The sequence below is a fragment of the Callospermophilus lateralis genome, chromosome 16, assembly GCF_048772815.1.
Source record: "Callospermophilus lateralis isolate mCalLat2 chromosome 16, mCalLat2.hap1, whole genome shotgun sequence".
NCBI lineage: Eukaryota > Metazoa > Chordata > Mammalia > Rodentia > Sciuridae > Callospermophilus > Callospermophilus lateralis.
In genome coordinates, this window is record NC_135320.1 from 45,010,903 (window position 1) to 45,034,345 (window position 23,443).

Genomic DNA, 23,443 nt, shown 5'->3' on the forward strand with positions numbered 1-23,443 from the left:
ATATTATGGGGGCAAAGAACAGGGAGCTGCTATTTGTTTGGGGGATAGTTAGAAATGACTTCCAAGAGATGACATATAAATCGGTTCTTGAAGGATGAGTGAGCAGAAATTTTCCAAGGGGAGAATATTCCAAAGTGAGATGGAACTGGTTGGGAATTCTACTGGAACCATAATAGCAACACAAGAGTGAAAATTCAGTCATTTCAAGAATAATGGGATTTTCTTTTCTTTCTTTCTTTTTTCTTTTTTTTTAACAGATGCAGAAGGCAGATAAAGAAGTGGTTAATTATATTGAGGGAATAAGACTTGATATTTATTAGTGATACTTATTATTGAGGGAATAAGACTTGATCCTTAATGTACATGTAAGGCTAACGATGGAGGCAGAACCACCATGAGGCCATCCCTCAGCAGACTCTGGGTCTTTCTTTTTAAAAATGGGGTGTCTGCACTCTTTGGATGTTGATTAGAAATGTGGTCTGGGTTTTCTCCATGGCAGGCTGTAAATCTATATTTTAGTCAGGAATTTGCTCTTTTGGATTAATATATAATGTCCTTGAAAGCCCTGAATTCTTTTCTTTCTTATTTTTTTCCCAAGGGGGGAAAAAACCTTCTTTTAAAAAGCTACATGATAGTGCTGTATTTAGCTCATTTCAACAAAGGTCACAGCATTTCTGAGTAGTAAACACTATTACTAGATCTTTCCAGTGTCTGGGTGTTTGGCAGCCATGCCTCCATCTGGAATAAATGACTGGAACTCCAAGGGTGTAGGACAGCTGTGGGCCTGTGAAGCCTGTGGGCATCTGGAAGAGGCAGATGCATCCTGTTTCTCCTCAGCCACAGCCAGGAAGAGAATCAAGGCAAAACTCTCTCTTTTGCTCAAATCAGCCAGACGATTGAGCAAGTTTAAAGCCTGTCTGGTCCACAGGTTTTATTTTGGCTTTAGAAACCAAATGGATAAGAGGAGATTTATTGAAGAAGCTGCTGTCAGGAATCTAGGATTACTTTCAGTTGCAGCCTAGCAGCACCTGGATTCTATTCCTAGGATATTTCCTCCTGTGAGGGTAATATCCGCAATTAATATACTTGTATTTGTAAAGCTTTGTTCTTTAGGGAATATCCAACCCTTAGGAGAGGTCAGCTAATTAATTTCGGCAATGTTTCAGCTTAGACTGTTGTGTGTTTTATGACTTTGAAGATAACAGTGATTATTAAGCTGTAAAAATATGAAATCATTTTTGTAAGGAGTCCCAGTAAGGAAGTAATAGAAAACAGTCAAAGAACTTGGATATTCTAAGAAGGATTTTTCACCACTGCCTCAGAGCAGGACCCTCAGAGGAGTGTCCACCCAGCAGTTAAGCAAGGAGAAAAATTACAAACACAAACAATATTATCAAAAGAAAAGTAATACGCTTCAATATTCTAAGGAAACCCACATTACTCCATAGATGGTCTGAAATCATCTATTTCTCTGGAACTCATAGACAACTTCTTAGGAGCTTTGAAGCCAGTGATTGGACAAATGCCTTTCATTTGTGGTGGTGGAAAAGTCACTGGACCCTGACCCATGAACACTTGGGTTTGAGCGTTGTCTCCCTCAGTCATGAGCTCTTAACCTTGGCAAGATACTGGGCACCTCAGAATAGCAATACTCTCAATTATGGAATGATTAATAATTGCCCGAACAGTAGACTCTTCTCTTCACCTTAAGAACCAGCCTCCTGGTTCAAGAAGCTCATCTTTCACTCAAATCACTGCTACTGACTTCCAATGAGTCTCCTCTATTTCATGCCTGCTCATGTACTATGTCTTTTTCATATAGCTCTTGGAGTGGTCTTTTAAATTGCTATTCAGTTTGTGTTATTCTTTTGCCTAAAATCCTCTACGGGAATCCGTTGTATTTAGAATAAAGCACAAACTCCTTACCATGGCCTTCATGACCTTGCATGGCCCTTGCTCACCCACCGGGCCTCATCTTGCCATAGTATCCTTGTTCACTGTGCTGCAACCATACTGACTTTTCCGCCCCTTGGCCAGACAAGGCTGCTTTACCTCTGGGCCTTGGCTGTTCAACCATCTTCCCCATTTCTGAATGGCTCTTTTATTTACTCCTTCAAGTCTTGGGTCAAATAACTTCTGTTCAGAGAGGTCATCCCTGACTACTGTATTTAAAGTAGCATCCTCTGCCACTTTCTAACTTTTTTTTTTTTTCATTCACAGCAATTATCACAATGTGAATTTATCTTGTCTAGTTAATTGTTTAACTATTTATTATAATTCTCCCCCCGCCAAGACTGTCAGCTCTGTGAGAAATTTTTTTTTTTTTTCCTTGTAGTGCTGGGGATTGAACCCAGGGCCTCCATACGAGGCAAGCACTCTACCCAGTCCAAGAAACAATGTTCTATCTACTGTTTTTTACTGAGCATTCCCAGGATTTAGAATGATACTTGACAATCTTAGTATGTACTAGGTACTCAATGAGTTTATACTTTTTTGGATGAATAATGAATGCATTTAAAGGTGATTATGCATATGGAAGTGTTGAGCCCACAAAATGCTTTAATTTGCTCTTATATTCTTCTTCTTGGGGACTTGTTCTGGGATAAACTTCTCTTGACCAATAGGAAATAATGATAATGATAGTTAATACTTTCAAGTATATATGGGACACTGTTCTAAGTGCTTTTAATGAATTACCTCATTTACCAACCCTCTAAGATATGTACTGCTATTATTATAATTATTAAGATGACTAGACTAGAGAACAGACGGCCAAGTAACAGAGGAACAAAGCTAGTGAGTGGGAAACTAGGATATAGACTCAAGCAATTTAGTCCCACAGCTATGATCTGATCTTTAACTTACTCAAATACCCTTTGTTAACCTAGCATTCAAGTTTTTAACAATCTGGTAACAGCCAACTCTCCCAACCTCTTCTCTCACTAACCTCCTTCATTGACTAGTTCATTCATTTATTCATTCGATGCACATTGAATGTTTATCTACCTTCTGCAGGTCACTGACCTAGGTCCTAGGACTACACAGCTAAATAACCTAGTATCCTTCTTCAGGTCTTCTGAGATAAGGGAAAGGATGGTTGGAAACATGAACATCCTTATTTTACCAATGCTCTTAGCACAATCAACCCTTTGAAAAACTCAAGCAGGGAGTTTACTTATTTTATAACCTAAGATTGTTCTTCTTTGACAAGGGATGGATTTCAATATTTATGAGGTGTCTTCTAGATACCTGATTTCTCCGAACACTGCTCCAGCTTTCAGGGTAACCAGAACTTTAGTACCATCAGGGCCTCCAAGGACTTGGACTTCTCCATGCTTAATGATATACATTTCTTTACCAATTTCTCCCTGTATGCCAAATATAAAGAGGAAATCTTAGTCATTGTACACTTAACAATTATACCCCAAATTAAGAAATATAAACTCTTCTAGAGGAGCAAATACAAATGAAGGAAGCACAGAACATGATTGTAAAAGCAGTTATCTTAAGACCTCTGTTACAGAAACTGTTTGGACATATTATGTGAAAGGAAATGATTAGAAAGAAAATACTTCGCAACACTTGAGCACTGTAAGCCAATACTGGACACAGTCAGCATACTGCCTGAGGAATGGGCATGAGTAGAGAAAATAACTGATTGTATCAATGATGTACTCTGGTTTTGGTGATCACAGTTATCCTCTGAAGGAGGTGCTTGATCCATCCAAAAAGCATGGACTACAGCCATTCCAAGGTGAATTCTATCTTTCTTCCTATGCCACTGAGGTCTGATTTGGGAATCAAGGCACATGAGACCTTTAAGCTATAAATTTTGCTCCACATTGAGAGATGCTAATGCACCAAGTTATCTTACTCAGTTCTTGTGTATCTTTGGAAACTCCTGGAAACCAGGGCAATGACCTATAATCAAGTCCTTAGAATTTGTCTCTTGGGATATTCACATGGTCCCAAGTCAATGGTGTTATTCTGTATGCCTGAGGCAGTGTGGCAGCTGTCAGCATTCTTTAATGTAAACACATGATTTTTGATGTGTCCCTTGTACCTGGTTTTGAGCTTGGATCATGATTGTCATTTAGTTAAATGACTAGCCTCATTTAAGTACTCTGGACTCAATACTCAGATTTCTCCAAGCGCACATATTTTGCTCATGTCCCTGTGGTACAATACAGAGAAAAATGCATATACATGTGGCTCTCATAGAAGTAGGGCCTAGAATGCCTGTGACTGATTTCTCTAGTCTTTACCCCTGTTCATCTTTTTCTAACTGTTCCTGACGATCCTTTACTATAATAAATCTTAAGCTATGAATATAACTTTTTGTTGAATTATGTGAATCCTTTATTGTAAATCACTGAAGTAGTGGGTAATTATGGGGTCCTTGGACACATCTCAACTTACAGAAAGAATAAATGTGTCCACCTTAGTGAAATTTAGGTCAAGAGAAGCTGTTAAATTCCAAAAATCCAACTTGCATAATAGTAGACAAGTTATTCAGGTAGGTTCATCCCTTCATTCATATTACGTAAGGTCTTCATCTGCCTGAGCTCTTTCTGTGGTCTGAATGTGTCCTTCAAATTTTTTTATGTTGGAAACTTAGTCATTAACTTCATATGTTAATGGAGTTGGAGGTGGGATCTTTGCGAGGTGATTAGGTCCTAGGGGGCTCTGCATTCTTGAATGGGTCATTTATGGATCAGTGGATTATCACCAGAGTGGTGGTTGTCATAAAAGCAGCTTTCTGTGGTGAGCTTGCTCTGACTTGCCACGCGATGTCCTCTGCCATATACTAGTGCAGCAAGAAGGGCCTCACCAGATGCTGAGCAGATGCTGGTGCCATGTGCTGGGACTTTTCAGTCTATAGAACTGTGAGATAAATAAACCTTTATTCTTTGTGAATTACTCTGTCTGTGGTATTCAGTTATATAACAGAAAACAGACCATAAACAAGTAGCAGGATTATAATAAATTTACTTACTTGGTTTAGGAAGGGACTAGATTGAATCAATCAAACAAACATTCTTATTATTTATACTTCCAGAGGATTAGATAAAATACATTAAAATCAATTCAAGATTAAACAATATTAATTATGGTTTATGTCTGAGATAGCTGAGACAATGTCTGCTTTGTTCCAGTACTGAGCACAAGGCTTGATATATAGTAGGCACTCTTTTATGAATAAGGGAAATACAATTGTATCTGGAAAGTTTTGAAGTCCTTTGATACCTACAGTTATATTCCTCAACATTAAGTGTATTATAATTATTAGGCTGAGTTTAAAGTTGTCAGATTGTACCTTTTGGTTGATATCTGGGAAATTGAAATTCTCATTTTATCTCCCCATTACCTTAATGAGGAACATAGAATAGGAACTGTCATTTCTACTCTACCAAAAAGAAAGCCAGGTGTGATGGTGCACACCTGTAATCTCAGCAGCTCTGGAGGCTGAGGCAATAGGATTGTGAGTTCAAAGCTGGCCTCAGCAAAAGCAAGGTGTTAAGCAACTCAGGGAGACCTGTCTTCTAAATAAAATACAAGATAGGACTGGGGATGTGGCTTAGTGGTTGAGTGCCCCTGAGTTCAATCGCCAGTATCACCCACCTTTCCCCCACTCCCCCCGCCCCAGCCAAAAGAAAACAAAGGCACAGATTGACTTAGCTGAGCAGTCAATATTCTATGACTTGGTAATTAGAAACAAAAGGAAGCTGAGAACCCACATTTCCTAACTGAACAGTGAAAGAGGTATGTTTAACATATTAATATTGTGTAACATATTAAGCATTTATTTAAAATTATATATGGATCAAAGTAGAAATTTCAATATATAAGAGTTTTATTATAGTTATTTATATAATATCAATACCTCTACTAATAGTTTGCCTTTGCATAGCACTTTTAAAAATAATGAGGGGCTGGGGTTGTGGCTCAGTGGCAGAGCATTTGCCTGACATGTGTGAGACACTGGGTTCAATTCTCAGCACCACATATAAATAAATGAATAAACTAAAGATCCATCAACACCTAAAAAAACAAACAAACAAAAATAATGAGTACATTTGATATTTGTGTAGTTTTTTTTTTTTTTCTTGATACCAGGGATTGAACCACTGGGCCATACCTCCAGCCCTTTTTATATTTGATTTTGAGACAGGGTCTTGCTAAGTTGCTGAGGCTGGCTTTGAACTTGTTATCTTCTTACCTCAGCCTTCTGAGCTGCTGCCATTATAGGCATGTGCCACCATGCCTGGATTGTATAGCTTCTTATTTCCTGCATTTGTTCTATCAGAATGTGCTATTTTATATTGGAAAGCATTTCATAGACATGAACTTGTTTAATTCTTACAAAAATCCCAGTGAGATCAAATAGGGAAGGTATCATTACTCTTATTTAAAAATTCGTAGTAGAGGTTTAAAAAGATGTCTTGAACAAAGTTAAAAGATCGGCTGGTGACAGCACTAGAACTGGCAACATCTATGTCACCTCACATGCCTTACATGCAGATGACCATATCCAACATTGGATCCAACATCCAAGATTTCTCTCTTAAACATGAATAAAATAGATATAAATCATTTAATTTATTAATTTTGGCATATTAGGGATTGAACACAGGGGTGCTTTATCACTGAGTTACATCCTTTCTATTTTTTTTGTTTTGAGACAAGGTCTTACTGAGTTACTGAGGCTGGCCTCAATCGTGATCTTCCTATCTCAGCTTTCTGATTCACTGGGATTATATGACATAGTGCCTGGGGAATGATTTTAAAAGTAAGGCAAAGCATCTGAAAATTAGTTTTCCTAAGGGTACTCCAGGAAGTAATGATCAGGACAGGGTCACATTCTGTGTTTTTTGCATGAAGTAGTTCTCAAGGAACTGGAATGATTTTTTTAAAGGCAGTTATTACAACTGACTGGAGGTAGAAGTACATAATGGGTGCTTAAATATAGTTCAGCACTTTTAATTATTTCTTAATGATCATTTCAATAATTTTCCAAGGAGATCTGGCATAATCAACGAACCAAAACTTCCACTATTTCTTGCATATTTCTAGGCTAATTTAAACCTTTCCTGCAAGTTTAATTAGCATTCAAATGAAGTAGGCATCCCTCAGAGAATAAGGGCTGAGAGCTGTGCAAAATAAAATGGAACCAAGCTCTGAGGCTGGTGTATGAACTGATTCCAAGAAAGTGCAGAAGTGCAAGTGCTTCATGAAGGGTGTGCAGCCTTTAGTGAGATCCAAGTTGGAATTTCAGGGTTCCTAGTAGAAGGCTATTCCAAGGCTGGTGGGGGCATTATGAAACTCAAGTGGACCCTATCAGGAAACAGCAGTGATGCTCACAGTGTGGTTACTGGATCCTCAGCATCACTTAAGAGCTTATTTAGAGGTGCAAGTTCTCAGGCCTGCTTCAGAAATATTAAATCAGAATCTCAGGGAATGAAATCCTGGGAGTTTTAAGATCTCTGGCACCCCATGCACAATGGTGCACACTTGTGATCGGAGTGGTTTTGGAGGCTGAGGGAGGAGCAAGTTCAGAGCCAGCCTCAGTGACTGAGTGAAGCTGTAAGCAATTTAGCGAGACCCTGTCTCAAAATAAAAAAAATAAAAAAAATGAATTGGGGATGTGGCTCAGTGGTTCAGTGCCCCTGGGTTCAATTCCAGTACCAAGGAGGCGGGGGGGGGGGGGGATTTCTGGGTAATTTCTAAACTGCTGTAGAACATCCTGAGGAAATTCCCAAATAGTCTCAAAGCAGTCCAAACAACCCACTCAGTAACTTTAGAGACCATTTTGAGGATTTGAACCTTCAGCAAACTCAGTCCTAAACCCTGCCATTTCTTCAATTATTTTGGTAACCTATAATTGAACATGATTTTTTCCCCTTCATATTTCCTATAGTGTTTTGTGAAAATGATAAGCAAAAAACCAGTGTGAACTAGCTGTCTAAAGTCTGGACAAGTAATAGCCCTTTTTCTCTGTCAAAAAGAAATGTGGCTTATAGTTCTCATGTGGTCTCCTTTCTACCTTTCCTTCCCTTGGTGTTGTTCACTGATCTGTTTTTATTATTGGGTGATGAATGCAGCATGATGAAAACATTAGAAATGAGAAGGCTGTATCTCTACTCTGTATTTCACACTTCGTTAAGCAAATTTTTACTGCTTAGGGGCCCAAGTGCTAAAGTTTCTATGAGTCATCTCAATTTCCAGTCCCTGCTGCTATTGGAACAAATTGAAAGGCCATTTTGGTACATTAAGACCATATCATTTCAATGCATCACTGCCCCAAGGGGTCCTTAAATTGCACTGTGGTTTATATTTCCCATTCTAATGAAATGATTTTACCGATTTACGATTTACCTACTTTTTTTTTTTTAAGGAATGAAGATCAAACACAAATTCTAGGCAACATTCTACCCATGAGCTTCAACCCCAGCCCTTTTTATTTTTATTTTGAGATAGGGTCTTGCAAAGTTGCCTGGGCTGGCCTGGAACATGCAATTCTTTTGCCTTAGCCTACCTGGTGGCTGTGAAAACAGGCATGTGACACAGTGCCTGGCTTAGTCTGCCTACTTTTAACTTGGACAAGTTTGTGTGGGATTGTGTGTTCTTGGTTTCCATGATGCCACAATCTCTTCTTGGTTTCCCTTCTTTTATTTCTGACAGTTACTCCTCAATTGCCTTCTCTGAATATTCTTCATTGATCTCCTTCATGTTCTTCATTGACCTTCATGTTCTTCAAAGTTACAGCTTTAGCCTTCTTTCTCTTACCTTACCTTGCTTTTGAAGTCAGCTTCCACAGTGCCCAAACATTTGCCGTCAACTATCTACCATCAGACTGATTTCCACCTGTCACCTGGTGCCTCCAGCCTGATACTTTAAGTAGTTTACAGTCCATTTGACTTTGCTTTCTCCACTAGCTCAGTCGCTTACGTGTGCTTCCATTCCTTGGATATGCGAAGCTCTGTTTTGCCCACTGGTCCACCATCTTCTCATCAAAAATGCTATCCTGGCCGCTGGCTTTTTTGTCTGTTAGCTTTTAAAATTTTTACTAAAGAATTATTTTAATTCCTTTGATAATTTCCCTCTCTCCAATGTAAATTATGTGCCTTTGCATACTTTCCTGGCAACTTTAATTTCCCCTTTATATGATACATTCTGGAGTAAGGCATTTATTTAATTTCATTTATATTGTCGATTTTCTCTTCCCTAGACCAGTGTTTCTTAACCTTGGCTACATTTTAGAGTCATATGGGAGCTTTTACTAAATGCCAGTGTGGAGGCTCCATCTCCCTCGGTGTGGAGTCGAGACTTTTTTTTTTTTTTTAAAGAGAGAGAGAGAGAGAGAGAGAGAGAATCCTTCTTAATATTTATTTTTTAGTTCTTGGCGGACACAACATCTTTGTTTGTATGTGGTGCTGAGGATTGAACCCGGGCCGCACGCAAGCCAGGCAAGCGCGCCACCACTTGAGCCACATCCCCAGCCCCTGGAGTCGAGACTTTTATATTCAGGTGATTCTGCTGTACACTGTGAATCGAATCCATAGTGCTAGACTGTAAGCCCCTGGAGGACAAGACCATCTTTTTTCTCTCAGTATTTAGCATAGAGCCTGCCCCAAGATATTCAAAAAGATTGGTTGAGTTTTGCTAAATAATCATTCTAAAACCGTACTAATATTTACCTTCTTGTCGTCTTCTGCACTCCTGCCAAAGACTCTGTTCCTTCCTGTCTGCCTTAGCTCATGGCAGTTCTTTCGTCTCCCAGAACACCTACTTCCTTTTTGACTTGGTTCATTCCAACTTATCTTTCAAGACTTAGAGTGAACATCTTCCGGAAATCTTGCCAGTAGCCAGGAGGGACAAGTGCCATTTCTTTATGTCCTACAACACCTTGTACTTAGTTCAGTGTTACTTTGGAATGAAGTAAGTGCTTCTTATCCTCACTGGTTTCTGAACTTCTAAGATCTTGGATCCATTTCCATTTCTTTGAATTGTTAATGTTCTTCTATTTTTTTTTTTTAAATTTTGATTATTGATTTCAGCTTTGAGTTAGCCTCTCCAGATATGAAAACCAGGGTCATCCTTCTCTGATCAAAGCTAGTGATCAGAGATGTGCAAAACTATTTATCCAGGGGAATGTTTGTTTTAGAGTTATTTATAACAACAATCATTTGGAATCTTATCATGATATATCCATAGACCAGAATATTTTGCAGCTTACAAAAAATCAGTTAAGCCAGGCATGGTGGCACATGCCTGTAATCTCAGGGGTTTGGGAAGCTGAGGCAGGAGGATCACGAGTTCAGAGGCAGCCTCAGCAATGGCAAGGTGCTAAGCAACTCGGTGAGATCCTGTCTCTAAATAAATTACAAAATAGGGCTGGGGATGAGGCTCAGTGGTTAAGTGCCCCTGAGTTTAATCCCTATTACCATAAAGAAAAAAAAATCAGGTTATAAAAGATTATATAATAATATGTAAAATGTTAATATGATATATTGTCACATGACAAGTTTCAAAACATATATATGGTATGATATTGATTTCATAAAACAAGCTCTATCTAGCTATCAACCTTTATAGAATGATAGACCAAATATATGAATAACGATTACTTCGTATTATGGTGGTGGAATTTTTGTCTTTGTGTTTTATGTATTTTCAATTTTACAAATAATGACTATCAATTACTTTTGTAATCATCAAATACACAGTAAAGTTTAAAAAATATGGTATTGATTACCACTAACTAGCTGAGCAAAGCATAGGTAAATGATGATTTGCTGAAGACATAGGGAAGAAATACCTATTGCTTCTGTAACTTATTCCTCCACCTAAAATATTTAAAGTTAATGGGGTGTGGTGATTGGTAATTTACATTGATATAAAGCACATTTTCTGATTATTGAGGTTTCTATTAAATAATAAATGTGATGAAATCTGCATTGTCTTCTTTCATTTTGAAGTCTAAGAGGAGCTTATTGTTTTACAGAACCAAATATCATAACTACTTCTATACTATGGAATTCACCCTGGACAGATTTTGTCTCAACTGTGCTCACAACCTATGTCTGAATTCTGCAAATGTGCTTATTAGTTGTGCATCTGAAAATAGTATGCACTCACCTTTTTGCAGACAAAGTCACCAGGTAAATAGATAGTGGATTTCAATCTTAGCAACATGTCATAAATCATCTGGTTGTCACAATTCTATATAAAGAGAAAAATAATTCTTACAGACACAGCAAAATGCCAATATCCCAAATGAATTAAAAACACAATGGAAGTAAACAGTAATGGATGCTATCTGTATTAGCAACTAAAATATTAGTTGCCAGTGGATATGGACTTGACCCAAAATTTGGAAAAAAAGATACCTAAAATATAATGACAAGTCTTTGCAACTTGATCAGGTAGATCTGAGTGAGAATTCTGTCTCTACTATCTATTATTTTGCAATCTCTCATGCCCTCAGTTTCTTAATCTGTAAAATGGTTATAGAAATGGTGCTTATCTTATAAGTTAAACTTGGCATGGTTCTTAATCAATAATAGCTATTAATGATTGTGATTATTAGTATAATAGTACTCAAATAGAGCACACTCTTTGCAGATTTTTAAAAATATCTTTTATACCATTGCTAGGTATTATTTAACTTTGCAAACTTATATGTCTTTCTTCTCCAACTTAATTATCATTTTCTTACAGGCAGGGAAAATATTCGTAATAAATTGATACAAAAGAAATATCTGCTGAGTGAATGAGTATAGTCACTTTAATAGTATGAGAAATAAATTTTATTTGTTAAAATAAATGTCTCTGTGTGTATTTGATCTAAATTAATTATAATTTATATGATGAACTGAAGAAAAACTTATGAGTGTTTCAATAATCCCACTTTACATAGTGGCTTTGCACCTTTTGCTTTCACCTAATATTTTTATCTTTTCTCCCAGAACTGCTAACATGTAGCAATTTTCCTTTTGTAGTTGGCCCTCCTCACCCCTTAGGGGAATTATGATTTTGTAGAGGAATAATCATAAAGTAGGTAGTGGGGGAAGGAGGAGGAGAAGCAGAGGGCCTGCCCCCAATTTGTGGATTGACTGAACCTTCCTTTAGTAATCACTGGTTTTCAGTAATGGTTTCTGTAGCAGACACTTGACCTAGATCCATATGAAATTTAGACCTCAGGGTTGCTTGGCCGATAAAGAAAGTTAATCATTTATGACTGAAATATCTTCAAGTAGCCATTGGTGAAAAACAGTCAGAAAAACTTGGTGTTAGAATTTTAAAAATTTATTTGAGAAAGGATAGCTTCTGGTTCTCCAGAATGGAAAACAGACCAAGGCCAGGAGGAATACCTTTTGTAAAAAAAAGAAATTATAATCTTTCAAATATATTAATTGTATCAATTAATGGATTTCACGGAGACATTTCCATTCACATGTATGTTGGGCTTGGATTGAATTCACCCTCCCTCTTCCTGCCTGCCTCAGTCCCCCAGGACTTAAAAAATCTTAGGATTTTTAAGAGTTTTTGGGGAACTTCCATACTGATCTCCTTAGTGGCTGTACTAATTTACATTCCCACAAACAGAATATAAAGGTTTTGCTTCACATCCTTGCCAACATTTATTTATTTATTTTTTGTTTTTGGATAATTGCCATTCTGACTATAGAGAGGTAGAATCTTAATGAAGTTTGAATTTGCATTTCCTTGACAGCTAAAAATGTTGAACATTTCCTCATGTGTTTCTTGGCCATTTACACTTCTTCTTTTGCAAACTGTTCAGATCATTTGCCTCTGCATTAATTGGATTATTTGTTATTTGTTGTTACCTGTTTTGAGTTCTTTAGGTATTTTGGATATTAATCCTCTGTCAGATGAATAATTTGATTCCCACCTTTTCTATTTGTATCCCTCTTATTTCTTTCTCTTTAGACTGATGGCTCTGGCTAAAATTTTAAGTACTACAGCAAATAGATGTCTTACAAGCTATTATTTTTTTGCTAAAGCAGGTCAAAGACAATTTTTTTTCAAAAAAGTGTTTTTAGTAAAAAAAAAGTAAAAAAGGTGTTTTTAGTAAAAATTCTCTAAATAACTCATTTGCCCAATTTCTTTAAATGCTGTCATCATTTCAGAATTGTTTTATTTCAGAAATTAGCATTCTTATCAGTCAAAACTCACTTAGGAAAAAAACGCAAACTTGCTTTTTAGATTTTCTCCACTAAGGAAAGTTATCATCTTTGACATTTTAAAGAAAATCTATTAGAAATATGCTTGCAGGTTCTTAAACATGTACAGTCATCCCTCCCTCAATATCTATGGTAATTGGTTCAAGGATCCCTTTTAGACACCATCTGTGGATGTCCCAGTTCCTCATAGGAAATGGCACAATGTTTGCATATAACTTACAGACATCTTTCTGTGTACTTTAAACTATCTCTAGGTTACTTATAATACCTAATGCAATGTAAATACTATGTAAGTAGTTCTTGCATCGTTTAGCGAATCATTACAATTAAAAAGGCCTGTAAATGTTTTGTAGAAACACATTTTTTCCCTAATATTTTTGATCCAAGTTTGTTTGAATCTGCAGATGTAGAACCCACAGATTAACAGAGATGACTATACATGTCTGAGATGTTATTGTAATGGAAATAGCTCATACCCATGGAGCAGATGTGCATTATAAATGATCAGAAATAGAAGATCTCAAAAAATCTACTTATATTTATTTTCATATTTGATTTTATTTGTAATTAAAATTTGTGGATAACACTACTAAATGGAAAATTCCAGAAATAAACAATTCATAAATTTTAAATTGCCCATCATTCTGAGTAGTATAATGAGATCTTAGGCTCTCCAGCTCTGTCTCTCCCAGAACATGAATCAGCCCTTTGCCCAGCATATACCTGCTATATGTGCAACCCACCATGATTCTTTTAGGAGCATCTCAGCTATCGAATTGACTGTTGTGGTGTCTCAGTGTTTCTGTTCAAGTTAATACTTATTGTAGTTAATAATGGCCCCAAAGTGCAAGACTAGTGATATAGGCCATTTGGTAATGCCAATAAGAAGCCATAAAGCACTTCCTTTAAGTAAAAAGGTGAAAATTCTCAACTTAAGGAAAAAAAATTCATTGTATGCTGAGGTTACTGAGATATATGGTAAGAACAAATCTTTTATCCATGAAATTGTGAATAAGAAAAAAAACCTTCCTGCTGGTTTGTTGCACCTCAAATCGCAAAAGTTACAGCTACTGTGTATGATAGGTGCTTAGATAAGATTGAAAAGGCATAATTATTGGTTTTTGGCATCCACCGGGGATTGTGGAATATATCCCTTATGGATAAAGAGGGTCTACTAAATTGAAGAAATTGTCAATGTATAGGTAGATTAAATAATAAAATTTGAGTACACTGGCTAAAATATTTGTAGATGAGAATATTGTAAAGAGGTTAAAATAAATCAAATCTTTATATTGATATACCTAATGAAACTCAACGAAGTTGTCTGAATGTAATATATTCAATATTATAAAATCACAAAAATTACCACACAAAATACTTCCTGCTGTTTATGTTTATACAGATAAAAAATAAAATTGTAAAAATAAGAATTGAAAAGATAACCTTAAAAATCATTTTAGTGGCTGCCTCTGGAGAGGGAGGATGGAAAGTGGATCTGGGGAGAACTGATGAGACTTCAATTTAATTTTTATTCCTTTAAAATTTTAATGGAAATGAAAATAAAAATTTCTCTTTCTCCAAGGAGAAACACATTTCATTTTTCCTCTTCTGTCCTTCAGGCGAGCTCACTGGAAGAAAGGACTAATAAATGATACCAAATCAATGGAAAGTGTTAGACCAACTGAGGAGATAAGCCCTTAAATAGCTAAACACACAATTAGTGCTCTGCTCAGTAGGAACACACACAGCACTTACCTCAATGGTTTTTAAGCTCATAGTTTGGATTTTCTGAGAGAAAAGCATTGAACTATTCTAAACATGGCTTTTTTGTTAACATAATTGTATAGAACATGGATAAATCATGCAAACTGAACATAGCAAATGTATGTAATAAAAATTTGGAATTTGTTTCACCAATTAAGTGACTCTATCTCCTAACTAGTGCTTTATGGAAAGGTGCCACTGGCTTTGGGCAGTTGTGCTTTAAGATTAAATCCTTCTCATCTGGATTTACGCTTAGTGAAATGAAGTTTGCATTATGATATTCTTCTATTTTATGATGTGTTAAAAACTATTATCTTTTTCTTTTTTCTCCACAAAATCTTTATTTTCTTGATACACTTTGCCCCATTTGTATATAATTAAGAAGAACTATATCTTGGGATTGGGTGGGTTTTTTTTTGTTTGTTTGTTTGTTTCGTTTTGATTTTCCTTTTGACTTAGCTGCATTTCTTTGATAGAAATCGTTAGGAATTTTTCTGATTTGCAGAAAATCAGAGCACAGCCATTATTTTGCAAATGTCCTGTTTTCTGTAAAGTAAGAGTACTGGTTTAGGCATCAACATTAACACATTATTACATGATGTTTCCATTAAGTTTACTATTTTGCTAAATTAACCTGTTTACTTCTTGCAGCCTCTGTATGGTGCTTGGCATTAAGGAATGCATTATCAGTCCTGGTTTTTAGATGAAGGATCAAAGTCTCTTGGAGGTCCATTGACTTTCCAGAGTGTCAGAGGAAGTTTTTATTTACATCCTGAGTAACTTGAGGTTAAGATGTTTGTATCATTCACTGCTGCATCCCCAGTGTCTCAGGAGGGCTTGGGACATGTAAAATACTAAATAAATATGGGCTGATGTACAGAATAATACTGTTAGAAATCATTTCATTTTGGACAATTAAAAACTGTGTGTTGCATATGAGTAAAGATTCCAAAGATTTGAATGGAGCTGGAGGAAATCCTGTTTTTATTCCAAACATAATCTATAGGTTAAATAGCAGTTTCTGTACCTAGGAGATTCTTCTTTAATAATGACAAACTCTGAACACAACAGTAAAATTAGTAAAACTTATCTTTGGAATGATTACCTTTTAGTCTTATAGGATTTATCTATGTCTAGGTTAATTTTTGTTTTCTTTAAAACAGAACTTAAGATATTATCAGCAATCTCACTGTGAATTCAAGTCCTCCTCAAGTATATACAATGGTCTTCAGGGCTTTTTCCAACTCAGCTTTGTTTATTGTAAAAGGGAATGCTTTGTTTTATCTTAAACTTCATTCCCCTCCAACAAATGTGGAGTTATGTGTCTAGGGCAAGGAATTCTGAATTCAGTTGCCTTGATATTGACTATGCCAGTGATGCTACCAATTGGGAGGTGTCGAGAGCAGCAGAGTCTAAGGTGGTCAGTAATTTTCCAGGTACCACGATGACACAGATTATCAATTTTGAGTTTTGAATAGTATTAGACCTAATCCTACACCCAATGTTTTTAGACATCAGAAGTTATTTCCTTGAGAACTGACAATAATTTCATTTTCCCAGGAGCAGTACAGAGACAAAGTAGGAAGTCATAAACTGGATGGAAACCTGAGGATAAATCTAATCCATCCTGGAACGATCAAGTAAGGTCACACGAAGAACTTTATTTTACTTGTGTGGCAACTCTCTTGTGACTGCATGTTTTCTTTCTCAGTTTCTAATAGTAATAACCATAACTTTCTATGTACCAGATACTAATAGCAGCACTTTCTATGTTTGAATCACTTAATAATCACGAAACAACTAAATTTGTTATCTTATGCTTATTTAGAATTTCCACACCATATTGGGAGGCCCTGAAGAGAAAAGACAGTATAGATTCAGTAACGGAGGGTCCCCCCCCCTCACTGCTCAGCTCAGTCCCTTACACAGAGAAACTATTTAGGTTGTGTAGTTGAATGAAGTTCATCTAAGTTATAAGCTTCCTGTTCAAAATACTTTGAAAAGCCTAGCAATAATCTTTTATTACTGATACCATCATGGTAAAAAATAACACTTGGTAAAAATGGTACATAGTTTCACTGTAATGGCTCTGATTTTAGGCCCTGGTGAGTAATGGGTGATGGCATTATCTTGGTAGGATATCACTGCTCAGGAAGGTGAATGATAGAAATTATTTTCCCATTCCCATTCTATCCTTGGCTCAGACTATCACTCACATGCAAATGTTTCCTTCTCATCTTTCTACTGTAGAAGCCAGAGCTTTTCCAGGTACTATTTGCACATAATCAAAAATGTTTCACAGGTTCCAGAAAGGCATGCTGTTTGGGATGGGTCTGAATTCTTACCAGAGCAGCAAAATAGACACATTGTACCTTCCAGACTGGTGGTTAAGTACCAACATTCCAATTTTGGTTTATCTGGGACCCTGGTTTCCTTCTGTTGAGTGGGCTTGCCACCTGCCCCCAACCCTGCAAGTTTCTAAAGTATGCAATTTTAATCTTTAACCACGAGGTGGCACAACAGAACTTTTATTAAATTTTCTCCCATTTCTGGTAATTTAGTGGCAGAGACAAAGTGTGATTTCCCTAGCATTTAATTTGATAAAATATATTTAAAAATCAAAATCAGAATAATAAGTCATCAGAAAGGAGGGAAAATTGCCCAATGTTATAGAAATGAATTGCTCCTTATTAGTTTAATACTTGCGCTGAGCCTCTGGAATAACATAAAATCTGCATGGAAGAGAAGCCATTTTGTGAAAAATTTAAAAAAAAATTATAATGTGGCTCTTCATCTTGAAGCTATTTGAAAACTCTGATCACCCTATGCTGAAGCAGCACACCTTACTAATTAACCACAACTGATTGAAGCAAAGCTTTAGTGAAAATTTGTGACTCTAATTCTACCTGTCTTGATTAAAGGGGAAAGAACACATGTGATTCAGGGTATTTTTTAGTGGAAGAATGGCAAGGTGTGTAGGAATTTAGATCTCTGTATGTGAATTTAGATGTCTACGTGATGTGTCAAGTATAAGTCTATGAAAATGGCCAAAGAAGGCCCACTTTAGGCTGAACTTTTGACTCTTGTGAAGCCTCTTCTGGTTCCTCATTGCTTTAGTTTGGATCTGGATTTCCTCCCTAAGCTCCATATGTTAAGGGCTTTTTCCAGCCTATGGAGGTATTGGGGAAGTAAGTCACTGGGGGCATGCCCTTGTAGGGGACATTAGGATCCTGGCTCTTCCTTTCTCTCTCTTTCTCTTTTTGCTTCTTGGCCACCATGAAGTGAATGGGTCTTCTCTACTACATGGTTCTGGCAAGGGTGTACTGTGCTGCCACAGGCCCAAAGCCACAGGGCCAAGAGACCATGGACTGTAACCTCTGGACCTATGAGCCCAAATAAACCTTTCCTCCTTCTAAGCTGACTATGTCAGGTATTTCATAGTAACAGAAGGCTGACTTATATACACATCTATCTTATCTGTTATCTAGATAGAGATGGTAGGGAACTGGAATGTAACATCAAACAGTGGTTAAATTCACAGACTGTGGTGTAAGAAAACCTGGATCAAACTAACTCTAGGCTGTTGCATAGAGCTCGGTGACCTCAGTCAGGTAAGCTGTTTGCTTTCTCTGTAAAACAGGGATGGTAACAAAGCTTTTGTAAGAAGTGTATTAACAACAAAAATAATTTTCTCATGGTTTTGGAGGCTAAAATCTAAGATTAGTTGAAGCCATGCAGTGGACTGCTTCAGAAGCAATGCAAGGGTATTGAGACACAGGGTGTGGGATCACTATTCAACCAATTTCCTTCTTTAAAAGTAGCCAATTTGTAAAAAATGTCATGAAACTAAGTTTGTAAGTAAAGATTCCTACTTATTTCCTACTTCACTTGACTTTAGGAAAAAACCAAAACCAAACCAATTTCTTCCTTTGAGCAGAAATATAAATGGAAATGGGTGCTTTCGTCTTTAATGGAAATGCCATGAAAGAATTTAAGTTTATTTGCAATGTTAGCAAGATATGAACATTTAACTATTTTTTTCCTCAATCAGATGCAGTGATTTTGATGGATTTTCAAATACATATGTAAAAGCAAAAAAGAAACTATTAGAAAAATTGGTAACTTCCCAAATTGGAGAAAATCCTATAAAAATCATTGGTATTTAAAGTCATTTTTCCTCTTTAGGAAAAAAACAAATGTTATCACTTATTCTCAATTGATCTAGACATTAAGGTTTTGAGGTTTTAGAGACATTAAGGTTTTAAACCTTACATTTTAAAACGCTATCAATTTAATCTAGTGGTGTTCATACACTTTTGACCACTATGCACAGTAAGACAACCTTGCTGGGTATGGTGGTGAACACTTATCATTTCAGCTACTCAGAAAGCTGAGGCAGGAAGTTGAGGTCAGGCTGGGCAATTTAAGGAGACCCTATCAAGATAAAAAACAAAAAGGGACAGGGATGTGACTCAGTGGTGAGTGCATGCCTAGCACGTGCAAGTTCCTGGAGTCAATACCTAGTATTAAAAAAAAAGATATCTAAAAACAAAAAACAAAAACAAAAGCCCCCAAAGACATATAATTTCATTGAACCTAGAAATACCTACCCTTCCTTAGCATGATGCATTCTGATATTTTCTCTTCCATTTTATATGCTGGTTGTGACCCATTAATTGAATTCATTAACTCACAATAGATGACAAGCTACAGAGTGAAAATCATTTATCTACAGGGATCTGATAACCAATGTAGAGTCCCTTTCATAGGCTACCTGACAGAAGACCAGAAAATTCTTTCATTATGCTTCTACTTTTCCTGGAGCATCCATTGTGGGAGAGCTCCCCTCAGAAATTGGAAATTCCTTTCATAATCTTCAAGAATTGATACCAGTGCATCCTGTCTCCCTCCTGCACTCTCTGCCTCTCTGAGGCTTTTAGTAAGCCACTGCTCTTGTGTCAGAAATTGCACTGTGTAGCAGATACAGAGACAGAACCAAACTTGGTTTTCCCAGGAAGTTTTACTCTACTTTAGGTGTCTGCACTTTAGGCGTTTACATGAGAAGGCCAAGGGTTGTATGTTTTCTCTCATATGTGGAAGCTAGAGAGGAAAAGGAAAAGAAAAGTTGTAAGGGGATCACATGAAAATCCAAGGAATATCAGTAGAGGAAAGGGACCAGGGAGAGAGAGGAGAGGAGGAAAGGGAGAAATACTGGGGAGTGATATTGGCCAAATCATTCTTACATTGAGTGCATGTGCAAATATGTAACATCATATCCCACTGTTATGTCCAACTGTAATGCACCAATAGAAATATGGGAGAAACTGGGCACTGTGGCATGTGCCTGTAATCCCAGTAGCTCCAGAGGCGAGGTAGGAGGAATACAAGTTCAAAGCCAGGCTCAGCAAAAGCAAGGCACTAAGCAACTCAGTGAGACCCTGTCTCTAAATAAAATATAGAATACAGCTGGGGATATGGCTGTGTGGTTTAGTGCCCCTGAGTTCAATCCCTGGTTACCCACTCCCCCAATAAAAAAGAAATATAGAAGTGAAAAAGAGAAAAGGAGTATATAGCTGAGTACTAGTTTGCTAAACATTATAGAGAAAGTCTCATTTTTGTAAAAAACTTAAGTATGCAGAACTTCTGCTGCCATCGAATGAATTTTCTCCCACAGCTTCTTCAGCATCTACACAATATCTTTGGAGGCCACTCTTCCTTAAAAATGGAAGTATAATTACATATGGTGAAATATACAGCTCTAAAGGGACAGTTGGATCAATTTTGACAAAGGCATATACTTGTATACCTTAACTAGAAAGAAACAATACTCCCTCACCCCAAAATTTCTGTCATACTTCTTCCTAATCAATATCCCCATTTCTACTCCCCACTAGAAACAATCTTTGATCTGATTTTTGCTATGGAAGAATAATTTTATAAGGTCCTTCTTTCATGATTTCTGTGGCCCCAAACTCAACCTCTACTCATACCCTTAGCCAAAGAGACTTAAATTCATCTGCATCCTTCTTAAAATTGGTTGTTTGCAATGTGATGTTAGTGCCGATGTAGTTGAAATAATCAGGAAAACCAATATGATGTCAAAATGTCAGAGAATCTCATACATAACTCTGTTGACTCATGGAATTTGAAGTCAAGTAAAACTCCTAGACTGAAATGAATTGTTATAAAACTATAGCTTCTTTTTTTTTTTGCATTTGTAATATTTTAATTTGGACCTAAGTTTAGAATTTTACTTTTTTTGCTGTTGCAGTTTAATATTGTTGGCTTTGCTCATAGTGTTAAGTATTCAGTTGATTTCAATTTTGTAATTAACACATTTTAAACTATTCCTTTCTACTTTGTGTCATCTGCCAATTTGAATATCACACCTTTTATATCTTCATCAAAATCTTGATGGAAATCTAGACGAGGATTTGATGAACAAGAGTCCTAGGATATTGACCTAATTCTGGTATCCTACAGAGTCATCTGTTAACCTAACTTTGGGAGTAACTCTGCTTAACCATTCTGTCGTATAGTTTCTTCTTTGTTTTGTGTCCAGTGGTATGGTAGTGATTATGTATTTTCAAGGCATATGCTTTTGTGTAGATTACATTTTCTTTTCTGTCTACATTCACATTTTAAGTGATCACCTTGAGTACCATAGCTTGAAAGACATCAAAATGCTGATAGGTCTAAATTTATTGTTCCAGTTTGGACTTCTCTCATGAACTCAGAATAATAAATCAAACAGCCCACCTGACATTTCCATCTGGGACTTTTAACAGTCACCTCAAATGAACAAGTCTATCTTAGTCTGTTTGTGTTGCTATAACAAAATACCATATACCGTATAGTTGATAAATAATAGAACTTTGTTTGTCATAGTTCTGACAGCTGAGAAGTCCAATGTCAAGGTGTCAGCAGGCTTGTTGTCTGCTGAAGGCTGCTCTGTCTTCCATGGTGGAATTTGTCACTATGTCCTCTGGAGGGGAGAATGTGGTGCACTCATATGGCAGAAAAGCATTCCTTTAACCTTGAGCCTTTTTTTTTTTTTTTTTTGCCAAGGATTGAAACCAGGTGCACTTAACCACTAAGTCACATCCCCAGCCATTTTTTTTTTTTGGGTGGGTGTGGAGGTACCTGAGGTTGAACTCAGGGGGCATTCAACCACTGAGCTACACCCCCAGCCCTATTTTGTGTTTTATTTTTTGAACTCATGTTTTTCCTGCCTCAGGCACTTGAGCTGCTGGGATTACAGGTTTGTGCCACCATGCCTGGTCCCCTATTTAGAGGCAGGGTCTCTTTGAGTTGCTAGAGCCTTGATAAGTTGCAAAAGCTGGCTTTGAACTCAGGATCCTCTGGCCTCAGCCTCCCAAACTGCTGGGATTACAGGTCTGTGCTGCCTTGCCTGGTTTAACCTTGAGCCTTTTTATAAGGGTGGTAATCGCTGAAGGCACACTCCTTATGACTTCACCACCACCCTAAAGCCATATGGAAGAACAATGCTCTGGAGATTATTCAAACCCTAACAAGGTTGTTTTCTACCCACCGCAGCCTATACTTACTCTGAAATTTCCTACTTTGAAAGTAATATCTTTGTTCTTCCTGTTCCTCAGGCCTACATCCTTGGAGTCCCCCTGAGTCCTTTCTTGTTTCTAACTGTGTTTATACCATCAAACAGCAAGAACTGCAGGCTCTTTGGAACACAACTAATATTCTGTCCCTTATTAGTGATGAGTCTACTACCCCAGGTCCCATCACTGTCATCTCTTCTGTAGGTAGTTACAATGACTTCCATTTGATCTCTTTGCCTTCCACACCTGCTTCTTGAGGTCCCCACCCAGCAGGAAAATTGCCCTTTTGAAACTAGTCTCATATTATTTTCTGCATTGTACCCTGCAGGGTCTCAGTGCCTTGACAAGTCAGAGTACAGTCTATCCAAAATCTATAATGCAGCTCCCAGGCCCTCCATGAACTTGACCCCTTCCACATCCTCCCTCTTAGTACTTCTCTCAGGCTTCTCTTGCTTTCCATCATCCTAACTTGGCTTTGGCCCTTCTGGCCTCCTTGCCTTGTTCCTAGCTTAGAGTTCCTCTTGTCCATTCTCCTGTGCTATTCCCCTGCCCCGGCCCTTTCTCTCCTCTCCATATCTGCACATGTCACTCCTTTGCCTCCTTCAGTCCTCTATTCAAATGCTCAAAAGCATTTCATCCCAAAACCTTTCCTGAGTAGTACCACCCTCATCTTCCTTAACCTGTTTAATTTTGTTCATGGCATTATCACCTCCTCATGTAATATATTATTTTGCATTCTCTTTTTCTGAAATTTAAAATATATATATATAAATTATATATGTTTTCAACTGTTGTATGCCCACTGGCTAAAATGGTGACTAGAACAGAGTAGGAGCTTAGTAAATATTTCTTGAATGAGCTAATTGAATAGATGAATCAGGGAATGCCACACAC

The 23,443-nt window shown here is 37.1% G+C and overlaps 1 protein-coding gene across 1 annotated transcript in view; it reads right to left on the minus strand.

The window, feature by feature from the left end:
• Cngb3 (cyclic nucleotide gated channel subunit beta 3) overlaps nucleotides 1-23,443 on the minus strand; it is a 134,202-nt gene that overhangs the window by 18,333 nt on the left and 92,426 nt on the right. The window contains exons 14-15 of the mRNA XM_076836248.1: nucleotides 11,140-11,223; nucleotides 3,250-3,368 (exon numbers count right to left, since the gene is read on the minus strand). Of these exons, the coding sequence (XP_076692363.1) occupies nucleotides 3,250-3,368; nucleotides 11,140-11,223 (203 nt within the window). The remainder of the gene's footprint in view (nucleotides 1-3,249; nucleotides 3,369-11,139; nucleotides 11,224-23,443) is intronic.